The sequence below is a fragment of the Nothobranchius furzeri genome, chromosome 2, assembly GCF_043380555.1.
Source record: "Nothobranchius furzeri strain GRZ-AD chromosome 2, NfurGRZ-RIMD1, whole genome shotgun sequence".
NCBI lineage: Eukaryota > Metazoa > Chordata > Actinopteri > Cyprinodontiformes > Nothobranchiidae > Nothobranchius > Nothobranchius furzeri.
In genome coordinates this window covers 9,215,572-9,234,086 of record NC_091742.1, presented here as the reverse complement: position 1 = coordinate 9,234,086, position 18,515 = coordinate 9,215,572, and the positions used below count along the sequence as shown (strand labels likewise).

The window sequence follows — 18,515 nt, the reverse complement described above, 5'->3', positions numbered from 1 at the left end:
TTTAATTATAATAATAACTGGTGTCATTGAGTAATTTGAATCACTTTTGCACACAACATGCTAGTTCTTGCTATTCACTTCCATTGTTTATGCTAAGCTAAAGCAGACGGACTGCTGCCAGACCAAGAGAATTACTGCGCTGGTTACAAGATGCTTTTCTCTCACTTGTCTAACTCTGGGGAATACGGGACTCTGGGGAATACGGGAATAGTGGAATATTCCTTTAAATCTGTAAAAGTCTTTTTGTTAAATGTGTGGATTTATTCAACAATCCTTTCCAAGCATCTGCCTCGTATGACAAAGCGCTGACTCTGACCTGTGAACGCTCAGGTGGTGGTGCTGACCTGGTGGGCAGTTTTCAGGGACTCCTTCTACTACATCCTGTCTGTTGTGGCTTTGATTGCAGTAAGTTCCCTAAGATTTTCATTTTCTGTTTTTTTTGTTATTTAACCAGCCTAAAATGAGTACCTCTATTTTCCAGTTTATCTACGATGAGAAGATTGTTTGGTAAGTAACTCGTCATGTTTTAGACTTTTTCTTTAAAGGTGTGGAACACTGAAAAAAAAATACTTTTTAACGATTATTTCTGGTTATAACCAGTCATTCTGAGTTTTTTATGCAGGCTGAACATGAAAATAGTCTCCTACACCAATCTCCTGCATTAGTTTCTGATAGAAAATAGATGCTGAAACTCTAGGATTAGAAAATCCTGACAGATCTACGTCACGCTGTCACTAAACAATCATAGACTCGCCTATTTTGACAATGACTGGGAAGGCTGTTGTTGGTTTGGTGTCCAGGAGAATGTCTCGACTAGTACAGGCTAACAGTTAGCGTTAGCATTTCCACCACATGGCAGAACTCCTCCAGGCTTGAATTATTTGTGGAGATAAACTAACGTTGCAAGTCAGTGGTAGTCATGTAGCTGTTATCTGGAACAAGATGTCCAAAATCAGGAAATAAGACTTCAAATCCCGCCGTCTGAAGCTCAGCTGTGAAATGGCTCAATTCTAGTTCCTGGAAATGGTGCACCGGTGTATTTTGCCCCTCAGAATGACTTACAAGGCATTCATTCCTTCTAGAGACAACTACAAATGTAGTGATTAAACGAGTGTTCCACACCTTTTAAGATGGAGTACAGTTAAACATTTGCTTTTTCTGTTGTATTCAGTGAGAGCTTTTCAAAGTAAAAGCCTAGCAATGTCAGATATGTGGATGTAGCAGTTTGAGTCAAATCTGGAAATTAGCACTAATGGTGATCTCTCATTTAGCTCGGTGTTCGTGTTGGGAGTGACTGTCTGCTAAATGCACACCAAGGTTTAGATCTATACAACTGACTGACCATTTTTGTTGTCTAGGTTCAGCCTGCTTCGGTTAACTAGCTTTTAGACGTAGATCCAGTAATAGAGAAGGTCTCTCATAAAGTCTGTCATAAACATCGAGATGCTTAAACACAGTTGTCCCCATATTCTAGCGCTGCTGTGTTCCTCTGAAGTGGAATTGGAGGTTTCCTGATTAGACAGATGAATTTGACCTATTCTGTCCTTCTCTCCATCAGGTGGGAGAGTTTGGTGCTGGTCGTCATGTACGCCGGATACATCCTCGTCATGAAGTGAGTGCTGCACGTCCTCTAAATGGCTCCTGTTTAATCGAGCAACACGGAATCATAAAAGGTTGTGTTTTAACATCTGTGAGCTTATGAGTATAAATGGCTACGCACTCACAAGAGGACGGTCTGCCTCCAGCTGGTGGAGTGTTCCATTTAGGTCTCCTGCCCAGATGGAGCAGCTTTTCCACTGGATGGCTCATGCCAGCCTGCTGCGAGACAATAAAAATGAAAATTTTATTGGGTGATTTGGCACATTTAAAATGCAGTTTTAGTTTTGTATTTTTATGTAGGGAGGAGCTGGAAATGTCTGAAATGAACTTTTTAATTCTAATGTCCAGATGTAACCTCATTCATCCAGAAGTTCAGGAGAACTTCTTGCAGAGTACACACAGAGTACAGACGCTTCTGCTTTTGCTCCCTTATCTTTTTTTCCCAAGGCTCTTTTTGTCCTGTCTGCCTACAGAGCGCTTCTCTGCATTTCTTCTGGAAATCCCTATTTTTCAGAAATGGATTTAATTAATTGGTCATTCAACGTGATTGACAAGATTTTTTCTACGATGAGAACGGAGGAGGGGGCTCCCACTTGCCCTCATGGGACACATGCAGCGGGATATGCACTCGATTCCTGGAAGGTGTGGAGGATCGTTTCTCTCTCCCAGCTGTCCATTGAGGACGTTGAAGACGTGTGGATATTTGGCCTGATGATCACTGGATTTCTTTTGATTGGAGTGGGAGGATATCTGGTTTTCTGGAAATTTGGGAAGACTGGAGCAATTGGAGGGCGACCCGCACCCACGGGAAGCACCGCCCGGGTGGAGACCTCACAGACTGGGACGTTACTCGAGGTGAATCGTAAGCTGGAAAATGTCTTAGCTGCATTACCGGTGTTAGTGCACAAAATGGATGCCATCGCGGAGAGGTTCACCGGACGGTGTGGAGATGTTTAATAACCTAAATTGGCTTCACTGAAGGACTGGAATGACCAGTTACAGACTGAAGGCAGAGAGGAAAATCATCTCTGCCTGACCCAAACAGTCTTGTTATCCAAATCTGACGCCAAGGCAGCCTTGAGCTGCTAACAACAACCCCCACGAAGGAAGGAATGCAGACAGATGCTGTGAAAACCCGTCCTACCCCCCCGCCTTCAGATTGTGGACTTCTGTCTTGCGAGGTCATCAATCTGCAGGAACTCAAATGTGCTCTGCGCTCCTCCAAATCTCCCTCCCTCCTGTGGATACAGCTGGCTAAGCGCCACACAGGGCTGCTCCCGCTGGGGAATCAGGATCCCAGCCCCCCCCCCCTATCGGAGTCTCATGTTGTGAACTGTGATGTTTGTTCTTATATGTCTGAGGCGTTTTTTTTTTGCATAGTACAGCTACGCCTTGCTGGGAGTAACTCTGGTATGCCTTTTTTCCCTCCCCCAATTTAACCTCATGTAATTCCCTTTTTATCTTTTTAAGGTAACGCGACTCGTGTTGCGAAGGACCACAGGCACCAATTCTTGTCATGTGTCTTGCCCATGTATGTCTGATCTCTGAATTGTGTGTACTGAAACTCAATTTCATTTCTCTGTATGTCTTGCACATGTGGTAGAATTGACAATAAAACTGACTTTGACTTTGAATTTTTATTTAAATCAAAGCCAACCTCCAGCATAAGCACTCCCCTTTAGGCCACTTTTCACTTTAAAAGTCCAGATTAATACCAGCCGTGCTCTCTCTCTCTCCCATAAGAGCGCCGGCTTCGCCGGATCACTCCTCTTTTCTCATTCCGATGAATTAATGGTTACTGTAGGATATGTCGTCATGTCTGCCCCCTCCCCCAAATTTCCACTGACCGTTTTGGGCCAAAATGGACTAGTGTGTTCAATATAGCACAATAAAAGCTTTGAGATGACCTCCTGGGGCTCTGATGTGAGATCATGTTCCCACCCTCCTCACTCACCAGATTTAAGCGGAGGGACAACAGATCCAGATCTCACCTCAGGAGGGGTTTAACTGGCGTTGTCTCTAGGTACGACACCAGAAATGGGCAATAATCAAGAAATTATTGATCTTGAAGTTAATAATTTGCGTGATGACTATTTATTGCACTTGACCTTCAAGGATGTCTCCCGTCTTGCATGTTATGTTTTCCTGCTTCAACACACTTTTATCCGAGTGAATAATGGCTTCTGTCAACAAGCTGCGCAGGAATCTGATACAGACAGTAAACTGAAGTGGGTGCTCCGGAGTGAAGCATCTAAAACGTGCAAAGGTGACCCCTGCATCCCAACTGGAGAATGGAGAAGCACGGATTAGCGTTTGATGGATCGTTGTAGCTTCTATTGAAATGTTTAAAAAAAAGTCCTTCAGGTTATTTAGAGGGCAACCGTTTAAGCTGCGTTTGTGTCACAAATACCAGGGTTTTAGATTAAAAAAAAACCTTTTGCTGCTGCATAAAACATGCTGCTTTTTCACGAGGTGGGAAGTTTTATTTTTGTCTAAGGCCAAAAATATCAAGCTCAGTCTGTGGCATTGTTGCACATTTTCTTTGAGTATCTCTTTTCGAAGGTCAATTGAATGTGTCGGCCATATTTAATTAATATTTTTCACTTTCTAATGTGCATACAATGATTTCATTAAATTTAAAGATTAGCAGTTTTATACTTTTTTTTTAATGAGTTGCACATGCAGCCAAATGTGAAAATAGTCTTCTACCCCCTCCCTGCATTAGCTACTAATAGAAAACAGACGAGAAAACATTAGGATCAGAAAAGCCTGACTGAATATTGGCATTCACGACTCGCCCATCGTCACTCGTGACGGGGAAGGCTGTCTTAGCGTCCAGGAAACTGCACGTCTCCGCTAGTGGAAGCTAACTGTTAGCATTAGCCACTCCACCACATGGCAGAACTCCTTTAGGCTTGTGATATTTGTGGAGATAAAACATCAACGATGCAGAGCAAATGGAGTCTGTGGGTAGCGTTGCTGTTGCTGTTATCTAATCAGAGGCGATGTCTCAATTCTACTTCCTGAAACAGGAGCGCCAAAGCTTTCCCCCCACAGATCCACTCACTAAAGAATTACTTTATGCTAGAGACCACACAGCTGTCTCTGCAGCGGATTACTCTCTGGTTATATTGATGTCTGTGTGTGCAAATATGTGGCAAGCTGTGCATTATAATAAATTTTTATTTTCCTTTATGGGGGGATGTAGGGACACGTTTGCAAAAGCGGTGCCAGTTCAACAGATGCTGCTGGAGAGTGAGCACCTTCAGCTGTGACATCCACCAGATGTTTCTTTTAAAGGTCATTCCTGTCAGATGTGCAGTTTCTACCAAACATGGAGGTTGGAATTGGAATAGACCAACACGCAGCTATAAAGCAAAGAAATGGAAACAAGTCTCTAAACCTTAAATGACATCGAGTCCTTAGCTGCAGTCCTTACATTGAAATCAAATACATGTACAGGTCCGTCTCAAAAAATTAGCACATTGTGCTAAAGTTCATTATTGTCCATAATGTACTGATAAACATTAGACTTTCATATAAATTAGATTCATTACACACAACTGAAGTAGTTCAAGCCTTTTATTGTTTCTAATATTGATGATGTTGGCATACAGCTCATGAAAACCCAAAATTCCTATCTCAAAAAATTAGCATATTTCATCCGACCAATAAAAGAAAAGTGTTTTAATACAAAAAAAGTCAACCTTCAAATAATTATGTTCAGTTGTGCACTCAATACTTGAATACTTGGTCGGGAATCCTTTTGCAGAAATGACTGCTCCAGTGCGGCGTGGCATGGAGGCAATCTACCTGTGGTACTGCTGAGGTGTTATGGAGGCCCAGGATGCTTCCATAGCGGCCTTAAGCTCATCCAGAGTGTTGGGTCTTGCGTCTCTCAACTTTCTCTTCACAATATCCCACAGGTTCTCTACGGGGTTCAGGTCAGGAGAGTTGGCAGGCCAATTGAGCACAGTAATACCATGGTCAGTAAACCATTTACCAGTGGTTTTGGTACTGTGAGCAGGTGCCAGGTCGCGCTGAAAATTGAAATCTTCATCTCCATAAAGCTTTTCAGCAGATGGAAGCATGAAGTAATCCAAAATCTCCTGATAGCTAGCTGCATTGACCCTGCCCTTGATAAAACACAGTGGACCAACGCCAGCAGCTGACATGGCACCCCAGACCATCACTGACTGTGGGTACTTGACACTGGACTTCAGGCATTTTGGCATTTACCCAGTCTTCCTCCAGACTCTGGCACCTTGATTTTCGAATGACATGCAAAATTTGCTTTCATCTGAAAAAAGTACTTTGGACCACTGAGCAACAGTCCAGTGCTGCTTCTCTGTAGCCCAGGTCAGGCGCTTCTGCCGCTGTTTCCTGTTCAAAAGTGGCTTGACCTGGGGAATGCGGCACCTGTGGCCCATTTCCTGCACACGCCTGTACACGGTGGCTCTGGATGTTTCTACTCCAGACTCAGTCCACTGCTTCCGCAGGTCCCCCAAGGTCTGGAATCGGTCCTTCTCCACAATCTTCCTCAGGGTCTGCTCACCTCTTCTCGTTGTGCAACATTTTCTGCCACACTTTTTCCTTCCCACAGACTTCCCACTGAGGTGCCTTGGTACAGCACTCTGGGATATTCATTCAGAAATTTCTTTCTGTGTCTTACCCTCTTGTTTGAGGGTGTCAATGATGGCCTTCTGGACAGTAGTCAGGTTGGCAGTCTTACCCATGATTGCGGTTTAGAGTTATGAACCAGGCTGGGAGTTTTTAAAAGCCTCAGGAATCTTTTGCAGTTTAAAGTTAATTAGTTGATTCAGATAATTAGGTTAATGGCTCGTTTAGAGAACCTTTTCATGACATGCTAATTTTTTGAGAAAGGAATTTTGGGTTTTCATGAGCTGTATGCTAAAATCATCAATATTACAAACAATAAAAGGCTTGAACTACTTCAGTTGTGTGTAATGAATCTAATATGTATGAAAGTCTAATGTTTATCAGTACATTCCAGACAATTAAATTTATCACAATATGCTAATTATTTGAGAAGGACCTGTATATGCCTTGATGGGTTCTGTTGAGGGGATGCTACAGCTCCTCTAAAGCTGAGTATTACCTGTGATTGCTTTGTGTTCAAAGGCAGCTCCGGTTTTTCACTGTTTGGGATCCACTTACGTAACTGCTGTGGTGTGTGGCCGAGAGCCTTGTGATTACTCCATGGAAACATGTTTTGGTCTTGTTTTCTCTGCTGCAGTAGAGAACAGCATCTCAGCCAAGTTTTGTGTAATTTAATACTGATGCTGATGGAAAATGGGACACCTAAACTTACGAGCATGACATGAACTTAAATTTCATCAGTCTGACTGATTGGTAGTCTGAACTGCTTCCCGAGGTAAAGCCATTTTCCTTTTCTCTTCCCCTCAGTATGAACCGATATTGTTTTTTATTTTCTAGATTCAACTCCAGCATGCAGAGGTTTTTCATGGGGACATCTAAGAAAAATGTGGCCAATGGTAACGCTGCGACCAGCAGTGAAATGGAGGACGGTAATGCTTATTTAGAAAATGTTTGGGCTGACGAGCAGTCATCGCTTTTATTCTTTGAAGGTAAGGTTAATCAGACAGGCCTAGTCCTTAATAAAGGCATAATTTAAGCCTCATTCTGTTAAAATTTGGGATGTTTTCTCCCCTTGAGGGGCTCCTTTCTGCTGGATTAACTTTAATTACTTTGGCTAATATGTTAGAAAGCTGGCTAAGAAGCAGTGGAGGACAAGATCATTGCTGCTTTGATGAAAAATACACGTAGCCAAAATTTCATCCAAGCAAGTTTGGTTTGCAACTACATTTTTATGCCATTTCTTTAATTTCAAAACCTTTTTAGAAGCATCTCATGTTTAAAGGTGCAGTGTGTAAGAATGCAGTGAGTCTAATGTCCATCGTGTTGGCGGGAAGGTTGTACTGAAACATATTTCATTCTCAGCCGGCTGCGGGGTTGTCAGTTTTTTTCCTTTAAAAATAAAGGAAGGATGGATGTAGCTACTTTTACCCGTCAGCGAGCGTGGGTTTACTCTGTCTCCTGCAGGCTAACGCTGCAGCGCCGGTGTTTGTATTTAGACTATGGCCGACCAAAAGCTCCAGGGTTGCTAAAATAACTGAAGCCAGTAATAAAAGCAACCAGAAGTCATTTTCTGTACCCCTAAAAAGCCACGGCATCTTTTTGATTTACTTGAATATCTTGTGAAGCCGGCTAGAGGCTAAGGATGAGCTAACAATGCTAACGGTGAATTAGATGTAAATATTCGGCTCTAAAAATATCCTAAGCCACTTTTTTAATGGCCAACACATCAATATTGCGCGCGCGCGCGCGCGCGCGCGCGCGCGCGCGTGTGTGTGTGTGTGTGTGTGTGTGTGTGTGTGTGTGTGTGTGTGTGTGTGTGTGTGTGTGTGTGTGTGTGTGTGTGTGTGTGTGTGTGTGTGTGTGTGTGTGTGTGTGTGTGTGTGTGTGTGTGTGTGTGTGTGTGTGTGTGTGTGTGTGTGTGTGTGTGTGTGTGTGTGTGTGTGTGTGTGTGTGTGTGTGTGTGTGTGTGTGTGTGTGTGTGTGTGTGTGTGTGTGTGTGTGTGTGTGTGTGTGTGTAGTCGTTCAGATCAATAACAAGGTAAACGACACTTCCACATTGCTGGAGGCATATTACCATAAGTGTAGTAAGTGGTATCTACCGTAAAACACCTAGGGTGCTAGCACCAGGTATGTTGGGGTATGCAACCCTGGTCTTGGAGTGCTGCGATCCAGCATGTTTTAGTTGTTTCCCTGTTCCAACACAACGGATTTTAATCAGGTGATTACCAGGCTTCTGCAGAGCTTGATAACTTGGTTAGCAGGTTAATCAACCATTCAATTTGTTGTGTTGAAGCTAAAACATGCTGGACAGCAGAAGCCAAAGACCAGGATTTCCTACCCCTGAGAAACGGCGGTATTATTTACTCAGTCTGTCGCTGTCCTGTCCTTGAGCAAGACGCTTAACCCACCTTGCCTGCTGGTGGTGTTCGGAGGGGCCGGTGGCGCCTGTGTATGGCAGACTCTCCTGTCAGTGTGCCCCAGGGCAGCTGTGGCTACAATGTAGCTCATCACCACTGGGGGTGAATGGGTGAATGTATTTTAAAGCACCTTGGGGGATTCCAGGACTCTAGAAGGTGCTTTATCAAATACAGGCCATTTATCAGCTTCTGTGTATGACTCATCTTTTATCTAGAATCTTCTGGAGCTGATCCCTAACTGGCAAACGTCCTGAAACTCAGAGTGAGGGATTGCAGGTACCAAATTCGACCACAGGATGTCATTTTTACTTCATTCCTACATGATGCACCTCAAGTTTTACATTTCCTAATAATGATGCCAATTAGAATTTAAACTTCAAACAAGTAAAACTCAATTTCTTTGAGCCACAGTTCTCCATTTCTTTTTCCTACCTCTAACTTTTAATAACTTGTAGTCGTAACCCTTCTGAGAGATGCAACTCTTCCCACTTTGGCTGCATTGATGCTAACACGCCTGTCTGTTTAGCCTTACTAAACTTATTCTTGCTCATTGTCAACAGTGTTGTGCTGCTGTGTGCCAGTTTTTTTTTATTTCTGAGCTGATTTCCTTCTGCACGTCTCTGGAGCGCAGACCTACTCACTCCTGAAGTGGTAATGAATTTCACAGGAGAGAATGTTTGTGCCAGCTCTGTTTACTCTAGTAATTTATGTGCATTGGTGCATGCATAATAAGTCAAATTAAAGCAGAGTTAAGCTAATATGTGTTCTGTAGGACTTGTTTATACTGGATTATAAAGCTAATTCTGAGCAGAGGGCCGGCGGGGCTGCACAAATAGCCGAGGCTCATCATTTGGTCTGTCTGCTGCCTCTGAGGCTCTAATCTCAAATGGTTTTGGGGGAAAGTTTCTTGATTCATTTTGTTGTTTTTTTAATCAATTTCTTTCGGCACAAATGCTAGGGGTATGCAAATTTCAAAGCTGCATCAGGCAGTTTGGGAATGCTATTTAAAGTTCAGTATCCTTAAATGAGCTCACCACAAACTCATTAACCAGTAGGTTAGGGTTAGGCTGGTGAAAATGATCCTTGGGAGGGTTGCGTGAAATATTTCCCATCTTAGTCCCTATTATAACAGTTGAAAATTGACTACAATTCCTTAACAACCATTAATTTCCCTCTTTCTAATAAAGTGTTACAGAAGGTAAATTTTCTAATTTACAGGAAGTAGAAAATAATTATAATACTGCAATAAATGCACAAGCATGTGTTCAGTCTCCATTAATCAGCTCAAAGCTGCCCACCTCAGGGTGCAATACTCATCTTGGCCAGTGGATGGCAGTAACGCAGAATATAAATCAGATATGCTGTTTTAAGTTATATAATCCCATAAAATGAGAACAACTAAACAGAATTTACAGCAACAGCTATGATTTCAGCTCTGTTAAACCCACAGTGAGTGTGTGTGAATGAGGAAGTGACAGTGTGTGAAATTTTGATCCAGCACCTTCTAGCATGCCAGTTAGTTGTTTTCTCTATAGGGAGCCTAATTAACAGATTAACAGGCTTCCACAGAGCTTGGTGAGCTGCTGAACAGGCAAATCGATGGTATTGGAGTAGGGTAACAACTAAAACAGGCTTGATACAGTCCTCAGAAGGGTGTTGACTACCCCTCCTATAGATGAACATCCAGTTCAGACTTTTAAGTTGTTTCAACTCTGACTTTTAAGCCAACATCTGAGTTTGAATTAGAGGTGACTCTAATCTGTGTCCATCGTCATCGTCTGTAATTCAGTTTAACGTGTGACTCGATCCCTTCAGTCAAACCCAGCAAGTCTTACAGCCGTGGCTCTGTGGTAATGGTGGATGAGATGATGAACGCCAGTCCTTCGAAGTTCAGGTTTCCAGAGGCCGGCCTCAGAGTCATGGTAACAAGCCACTTTGGACCCAAAACCCGCCTTCGCATGGCCAGTCGTCTCATCATCACAGAGGTACAGCAGCTGTTTCTGCTTCGGTCATCGTTGAGACTTATATAAGCCCTGAAAATTCCCCCTTTGTGCAGTTTTGATCATCTAAAGTAAGCCCCAGTTAGAAGTGGTTGTAGCAGCGTGTGTGCTCATCTGCTCTTTGACTTAGTTTCTTTTTTCTGAAAGCGCCAGAAGTTGGTGCAAGCTTCCAATGGCGTGGAGACACAAGTGGCTGATGGGAAGGTTGAAATCGAAAATGGAAACGTGCCAGAGGACAAACCCACCGAGTTGGAGGAGAGCGACTCCATCTCTCCGTTTCATATTCCAAGTAGGTGATTCATGCATTCACTCTGGGCATGTGCAAGATGGCGTTTGGGAGGATGGATTTCTTCGAGAGGTGCAAAGATCTGATCAGTCATATTTCAGAGCTGTTGTGTCCGTAGGTACTGATTTAAAACTCCACGTTGGTCATTTGTGCTGAAAGGAGATCTCTGTTGGACAGTTGAATTTCCTTTTGCTTCAGCAGCTATCGATGTCTTCTCAGATTAGTCAGCGGTGTCTCAAAGATGGACTAATGATCGTCTCTGAGAAAAGCTGCCCTTTTCTAAAGGTACAGCTGGTGGGAAAAGATCCTTATTTATCATAAAACAGAAGACGTGTCAAAAGATGACATTGTGCTGCAAGTAAAGCGGAGGCTAAAGTTTTCCAAGGTGCACAGCTTGGTCTCAGGCTGTTTTAAACGTGAAAATGTGCAGAAAAAAGCTGCAAAAGTCAAATTAAGTAGATGATCACCACTCTGGAGCCAGATTATATCTGATTAATGAATAAAAGACGGAAGTAGTACTTTAAAATGTCTGAATTAAAGTAGGAAAGAAGGAAAATTGTTGCTTGAAATTTGGATATTGAATAATTATTGCATGTTTCAATGATAATTGAGTAATATTTAAATAATTTAATCAAATGATTTAAATATTTGATTTATTTATGTTTATGTTTATTTATTTAGCAGACGCTTTTATCCAAAGCGACTTACAATCTATAACCTATAGGGCATGTTGTGATCTGTGGGGGAAATGGGAGTACCCGGAGGAAGCCCACGCATGCATGGGGAGAACACGCAACTCCACGCAGAAAGGCTGCAGCAGAGTTTCGAACCTGCAACCTTCGTGCTGCAAGGCAACAGTGCTAACTGCGCCACCATGCGGCCAGCCACCATATTTAATTAGATATTCTTAAAATAATTTAATAATATTGCCTTCTTGGATAATATTTGAGTAATATTATTGGATATTAATTAAATGTTATTCAAATATTTAATTATGTAAATAATTTGAATAATATTGTAAAAATTATAATATAATAAATTAAAAACATTGAATAATAGTGCAAAAATAAAAAAAATAGCAAAAATCATCTGTTTTGCACAAATGTGCTGCATAGTCACATTGATAAAAGTAGTTTTTCCCAAATATTTTAAAAATTCTGGTAAAACGATGTTTTTGTTGATTAGATAATAGAAAAAATAAACACCATTTTAAAAATGTTGCCAAATCTTTTCTAACTGATCCAAAGTTGAGAGTCCAGGTCTAGAGCTGAGTGTTTTCCTCCAGGTGGGATTGGCAGTAAGCTGAAGTGGCTGATCTCATGGCCCCTGCTCCTGCTGCTGTTCTTCACCATCCCAAACTGTGCCAAACCTCGCTGGGAGAGATGCTTCATGCTCTCCTTTCTTCTGTCTACCGTTTGGATTGCAGTTTTCTCCTACTTAATGGTCTGGATGGTGAGTTTTTGAACTATTTAATACTTATTCCTAAACTAATTTAATTTAGCTCGACTGAAATGCTGAAATAGTTTATTTAAAACAATGCAGAGATGGTCTATAAGCTCTTGAGTTCCTTTAAAATAAATCTGAATTGAGACCATAAATGATATTCCTAATCCTAACCCACCATCTGAAGACGTAGATTGTATGTATTTTATAACTTTGCTCATAATACAAAATCCTTAAACGTCCAGCTGTGGAGCACACGAGAGATTGTTTGCCTATCTTACGAGATAATTAGTTTAAATCCGGTTTACTAAAAACACATTTTGAAGCCATTTAAAGGAGTTCTTCATCCATTTTGAAACATTTGCACAAACATGGTGTAAAAGTCTCATCTTTAAAATTCTGAGGTTTACAAGATTTGACAAATGTTTACATAATCTTCAATTTTTGCATGACTGAAGGATTCTGGGGTTATTTACAAGCATGAACGTCAACCATTGAGATGGTGGCAACAGGTTTTGGTTTTGGGTGGGCCTCGATTAATGTTGTTGAATCTTAAATGCTATTGGACAAGCTAACCCTGGAGGCATCAGCGGCGCGGGACAGTCAATCCACACTGCGAGCAGCGCCGCATCTCTGCCGTCCTCACTGGACTCACAAAATCACCAAATCACTCGACTTCATCCGCCATTAAAGCAAAACGAAGAAAAACATCACGTCCACGATGACACACACCTTGCACTTCTCCAAAGATACTGTTAGTAAATTTGCCATGAGGTCACAAGTATAGATGTTTCACCCAACAGTGGATTTAAACCCACAATCTCCCAGTCTCACGGCAAACACTCATACCACTAGGCCACTGAGCTGCTGCCTTAAAGGTTCTGTGCCGTGGCCGGTTTGGATCAACCACATAGACTATTGGATTGGATTTGAAGCAGCAATGTTCCGCTGCCGTTACTCGCCGCTGATGCCCCCATCGTGGACCCGGAATGAGGCAGGAGTGTCAAACACTTTAAGATGAGAGCTGGATTCATATTGAAAGACTTAATGGGTCACAGAATATTTTGTTTTCCTTTTAATAAGAAAATAAATTTATGATTTTTTTTTTTTTGGACTTGTGCTGCTCCAAAAATGCCCCACATAGACAAATTAGTGCAAATCTGAAGATAAGATGATGTGACCATCTAGAGTACCAACGGCCTGTTAAGACAAAAAAAGTGCTTGTGGTAGCAGGACAAAGCCACTCCGAGGGCCCCAAATGGCCCCAAGGACCCACTTTAGACATGCCTGATGTGTGGTATTAATCACGTATTGTTAGCTAATGTCAAGTGACATGGTCACAGACTAACATGGTGAGCTAATATCAGAAAACAAGAACTTTAAAGGTGCAGTATGTAAGAAAATCGTAAAATTTCTGAAGTGAAATAATCCCTAGTCTGTCTCAATCATGTGTGCAAGAAGGTTATACTGTAACATATTTTAGTCGGCTGTGGAGGTTGTCAGTTTTTCTTTAAAAATAAATGGAATGGCGTAGTTACTGTTTGCCGTCAGTGAGTGTGAGGTTGCCGTGTCTCCTGCGAGCTAACGCCGCAGTGCCGGCATTTGTAATTCCGCTACGGCTGGCAAAAATCTCGAGTTGTTTAAAGAACTAATGCCGGTAACAAGACGGACCCAGCAGCTATTTCCTGTACCCCTAAAAAGCCACGGCATCTTTTGGTTTTACTCTAAAATTGGGTAAAGAAGGCTAAAAGCTAATATTGAGCTAACCGTTAATTAGAAGCAAATAGTTGGCTAAAAAGTAATCTCAAGCTACTTTTTCAATTAGCAACAACTTGATGTTACAGTGAAATGTGTGGGTGAAGTAAATAATGTGTCAAACGTAGTGTTTTACTTCCTTTGAGTCACTCAGAGCTATACAGTGAGACGGTAAACCTCCCCTAATGCCAGAGATAAATTACTGTAATAAGTGTAGTAAGTGCTCCCACTGTAAAACACCCAAGAGCGCCAGCACCAGCTATGATGATGTATTTATCTACTTATCAGCTCAGTGTGTGTGACTCCTCTTTGCTTTTTATCTAGAATCTTCTGGTGCTGATCCATAACTGGCAACAGCCATGAAACTCACAAAACAGGAGTGAGAAAGGCATTGCTGTAACCAAATCTGGCCACAAGATGTCAATTTACTTAATTCCTACATAATGCACCTTTTAAACCGTGTGGCAGAAGCCATTCAGTAGAACTTCAAAGGGCAAAAGAGCATTTGTACACTTAAAAATAATAGCTCATTCCCTTTAATTCCAGTTATGGGCCAAGTTGACCCTAAAGATTTAAACTGTTTAATGACGTTTTTATGAAGGAAATACTTCAGAGCATTATGGGATGGTGTGCTGTTGATCTGACGTGCTCTCTGTATTGTCAGGTTACTATAGTTGGCTACACCCTGGGAATCCCAGATGTCATCATGGGCATCACATTTCTTGCGGCAGGCACAAGCGTTCCAGACTGCATTGCGAGCCTCATTGTGGCTCGGCAAGGTATTTCTTTTCCTCTTTGGATGGTTGTATTTAATTATAGAAACTGCTTTTGGGTCTGTTGGTGCAGAACCGGATACCTCTGCATCTCCAGAGAGTGACGTAATGCTGCAAGAGGTTGTTTTTCTCCTCTGGGTTAATTTAAAACACCTCTACTCATTTTTTTTTACATTTCAGATTGTGGTTTTAAAACTATCTCCTGAAAGTTTAGAAGAAAACTTGATTTTCATCTTCGTTTCAGGTTTGGGAGACATGGCGGTGTCCAACTCCATTGGCAGTAACGTCTTTGATATTTTAGTGGGACTTGGGGTTCCCTGGGCGATGCAGACCATGTGTGTCAGCTATGGATCGGTGGTACGTCAGACCTGGTTCTTTCTGTCCTAGCCGCCTAAAGACCAGCTTTGAGGTAGAACAGATTCTGATCACACGTTTTTTTTTCAGGTGATGATAAACAGTCGAGGGCTGGTCTACTCGGTGGTGCTTCTGCTGGGTTCTGTGGCACTTACGGTGAGATTCCTCCATCTTTATTTTTTGTAGAATGCTGAATATACACGCCACATCAGTGGTGTGGGAACGCCGTTATATACACGACACACTTGACATTTACTCATCTGTGTCGAAAGCTTTTATATCCCACATCTGATCCTACAAACGTTTCACTGAGTGGAAATAAACGAGTCAAAAAGACTGGGACAATTACAGATGCTCTAATCAGTGCAATGATTTTTTTAATTTGCTGTTTAACTTTGTCTTTGCTGTGCAATTAATCATATCTGCTCCTGCTTCTATTGCATTAAGCTCCTTTGGTGCACAGTGTTGCACGTTTTAGTTGCAGAATCTAACTCTGATGCAGCAGATGCAGGACCAGCTTTTTTTCCCTTACGTTTGCTTTTGTGTGCAGGTTTTAGGAATCCACCTGAACAAGTGGCAGCTCGATCTTAAGCTGGGCGTGTACGTCCTGGTCCTCTACGCTGTGTTCCTCTGCTTCTCCATCATGATCGAGTACAACGTCTTCACTTTTGTCAACCTGCCCATGTGCATAGACCTGTAGAGCACAGCGGCATGGCTCCAAAACCAAAAGCTGTCTCTCTTCTGATGACACCGGACCTATCTGCTGACTTCTTCATTTCTTCTTGCTTGCACTCTTTCTTTCTTGTTGTCTAAATCCAAATATGAGTTTTTTTTACGAGGCAGAGTACCAGAACGTCAGGCTCAACTGTGCATGCACATAGTCCTACAGTGCTGGTCCTTAATTTGGGGCAACGCCCGTTACTGCAGTCAGATTTCAGTTTGCCCTTACATCTGCCAACTTCTTACCCCTCCAGCATGCCTTTAGTTGTCGGGGACCTCCAGAATCTTAAGTGCCCCTTGTTGATTGTAGGCGTCGTCACTGTTCACATCTTCTTTCTACACACCAGATCAGTGAAGGAAAAAAGCGTCCTGCAGTGAATCCTAATAAAAAAAAGTTGCCACAATGTCCTAAAAGGAAGTACGCTTTCTTTTCCTTTCGTCCTAAGACGAAGAGGACAAACGGGTCTTGTCCATGGCAGCTCCTCGTCCTCAGCTTGGACCTGACTCCCCTAGCATGGCCGTAGGCAACGGGGAGCAGATTCTGTTAGCTTTACTCCCCACTCGTTTGATCAAGTCTGCTTTGTTTTCCTAAAGACCTCCTGTCAGGACACTTTATGTCAGGATGCATCACAGTCTCGATCAGCTGACTGATGTCATGCATCTGCACCAGTGCAATGTAAATTTGTAAACACTTTTTTTGTATTTATTTTTTTCAAAAAACAAAATTGTCTAGTTTGAAATATAGAGAAGAGCTTGTTGCAAATGAGTGTTTATCTTTCACACTAAAAAAGAAAATAATTGCACATGAAATGCTTTGCTTTGTGTTGAGGTTTGACCTCCTGGAGGATCGTGTGTCTGGAAGTTCTCTCCAGCTTTATTTTCACTCAGTGGGTTATTTCTCTTTTGTGTTCTCTGCACAACTTCACAAAAGCTCAACATCTATTACATGTGTTGCATCGATTTATTTATAAGAAGGCAGCGATGTGACGGTGGTCGCTCTGAGTGCAAAGACGCCAAGACTTCCCGTCTGTGGCGTGCTCTGGCCAGCAGGGGTCACTGCAGCCCCTTTACCGGTGCAGAGGTGGCAAGTTTTCAGGGAAACTCTAAGATGGACACATCTGGGAGGTGACGAGGGTTTCATTTTGTTGCATTGTATGTAGATATTTGCACTTTAACAGCCATCCTGTCGTTCTCAATCAACTAGTGCTTCCTTATGTGCGTTTGTACTTTCTGTGCGTGTGCGTGTGCGTGTGTGTGCGTGCGTGAGTGCGTGCGTGCGTGCGTGTGTGTGTGTGTGTGTGTGTGTGTGTGTGTGTGTGTGTGTGTGTTGGGCTCACGTTTCTGGACTCAGTCTTCAATAATTTGAGCTCACCAGTCTGTCTGCAGTGCATGCTGGGACATTAAACGGCTCCTCCTCCACAGTACAGCAAAAGGCCAAGGGCTATTGGGTGGTTTCCATGGAGACCGCCTGGCCCACTTTGTTAAAAAAAAACAAAGAAATCGGCAGCTAAGATCACTGCAATCCAGACATTTTGACAACTAGTGAAAATGCTTGTGTGGAGTCAGAAAGGGTGAGGAGCGCAGAGATGAAAGTGTGTGTGAGTGATGAAAATATCCCTCTGATTGTTGGTGGAGGGCTCTTGTATATGCAATCTTGTATGTAAAGAATCTATGTGACAAAGGCCCCTGTGAGGTTGCCATATAAAGACGGGGTTCCTGTGGAGATGTGATGTCACTTTATTCAATAGTTCATGTGTGAGCTCACAGGTGTGCGACAGCAGAGGAACCGTGCACAAGGAAAGAACACGTCTGGAAGCGGGGATACTCCCACTACTCCTATTCTTTCTCTACTCCTGCACAAGGGCATTAACTCCTTGCCGACCCCAATTAAAGGAGCAGAGAGGCAGCAGACTTTTCCTAACGGCCCCTGGGACTCTTGGATGGCTGACTCTAAGGAATAACAACTTTGGAGCCGATGAATCTGCTACTCTGTTATAAACGCAGCCAAACATCCCAGACAGACTCCTCCACACCCGTCTGGCACGTTCAAAGACGTGCAAAGCCTAGTTTCTTTGTAGCTTTCTGAAAAGAAAGCGAGTTGTTGGTTTGAATGTTCGGTTTGAGGGTAGTTGCGTGGCCATGAGCACAGCAGGATTCGAAACGCTGCTCTGTCCTCGTCCCAATCATGAGTTCTCAGCGTTTGTCTGGCTTGCACTTTTTGTTACAAAGTCACTTTTTTGGATGAGGACGTGAAGATTTTGATGCAATACTTGCTGTGGCTCAAAAAAAAAAAAACAGATCCAATGGACATCTGTGTAAGACAAATGTCGATTCAAAGCGAGAGAACTGGTGTTTATGGGCGGAACGCGACCTGATGCACTGTGAGCTCTATGTGATGTTGGAGTCGTTTGTCAAGAGTAATTAATGATCAAAAATAATTAATATAAAGTTGGTTACAATAAAACATTACCGAGGACATCTGTATAACTTATATGAATGTATTGTCTTGCTATACTGGACATATCCAATCAATGCATTTTACTGTAAA

The 18,515-nt window shown here is 42.5% G+C and overlaps 1 protein-coding gene across 2 annotated transcripts in view; it reads left to right on the top strand.

Annotated features, from left to right (window-relative positions):
- slc24a4b (solute carrier family 24 member 4b) overlaps window positions 1-18,515 on the top strand; it is a 52,588-nt gene extending 34,073 nt beyond the window's left edge. The window contains exons 7-17 of one of the 2 annotated variants that reach the window (XM_054748061.2): window positions 331-405; window positions 482-507; window positions 1,559-1,612; window positions 7,057-7,148; window positions 10,452-10,621; window positions 10,790-10,925; window positions 12,208-12,374; window positions 14,785-14,899; window positions 15,138-15,250; window positions 15,338-15,403; window positions 15,798-18,515. In XM_054748061.2, the coding sequence (XP_054604036.2) occupies window positions 331-405; window positions 482-507; window positions 1,559-1,612; window positions 7,057-7,148; window positions 10,452-10,621; window positions 10,790-10,925; window positions 12,208-12,374; window positions 14,785-14,899; window positions 15,138-15,250; window positions 15,338-15,403; window positions 15,798-15,947 (1,164 nt within the window). In that variant the 3' untranslated portion in view covers window positions 15,948-18,515. Of the gene's footprint in view, window positions 1-330; window positions 406-481; window positions 508-1,558; window positions 1,613-7,056; window positions 7,149-10,451; window positions 10,622-10,783; window positions 10,926-12,207; window positions 12,375-14,784; window positions 14,900-15,137; window positions 15,251-15,337; window positions 15,404-15,797 lie in introns of both variants that reach the window. The other variant, XM_015947514.3, reaches the window with a different exon arrangement.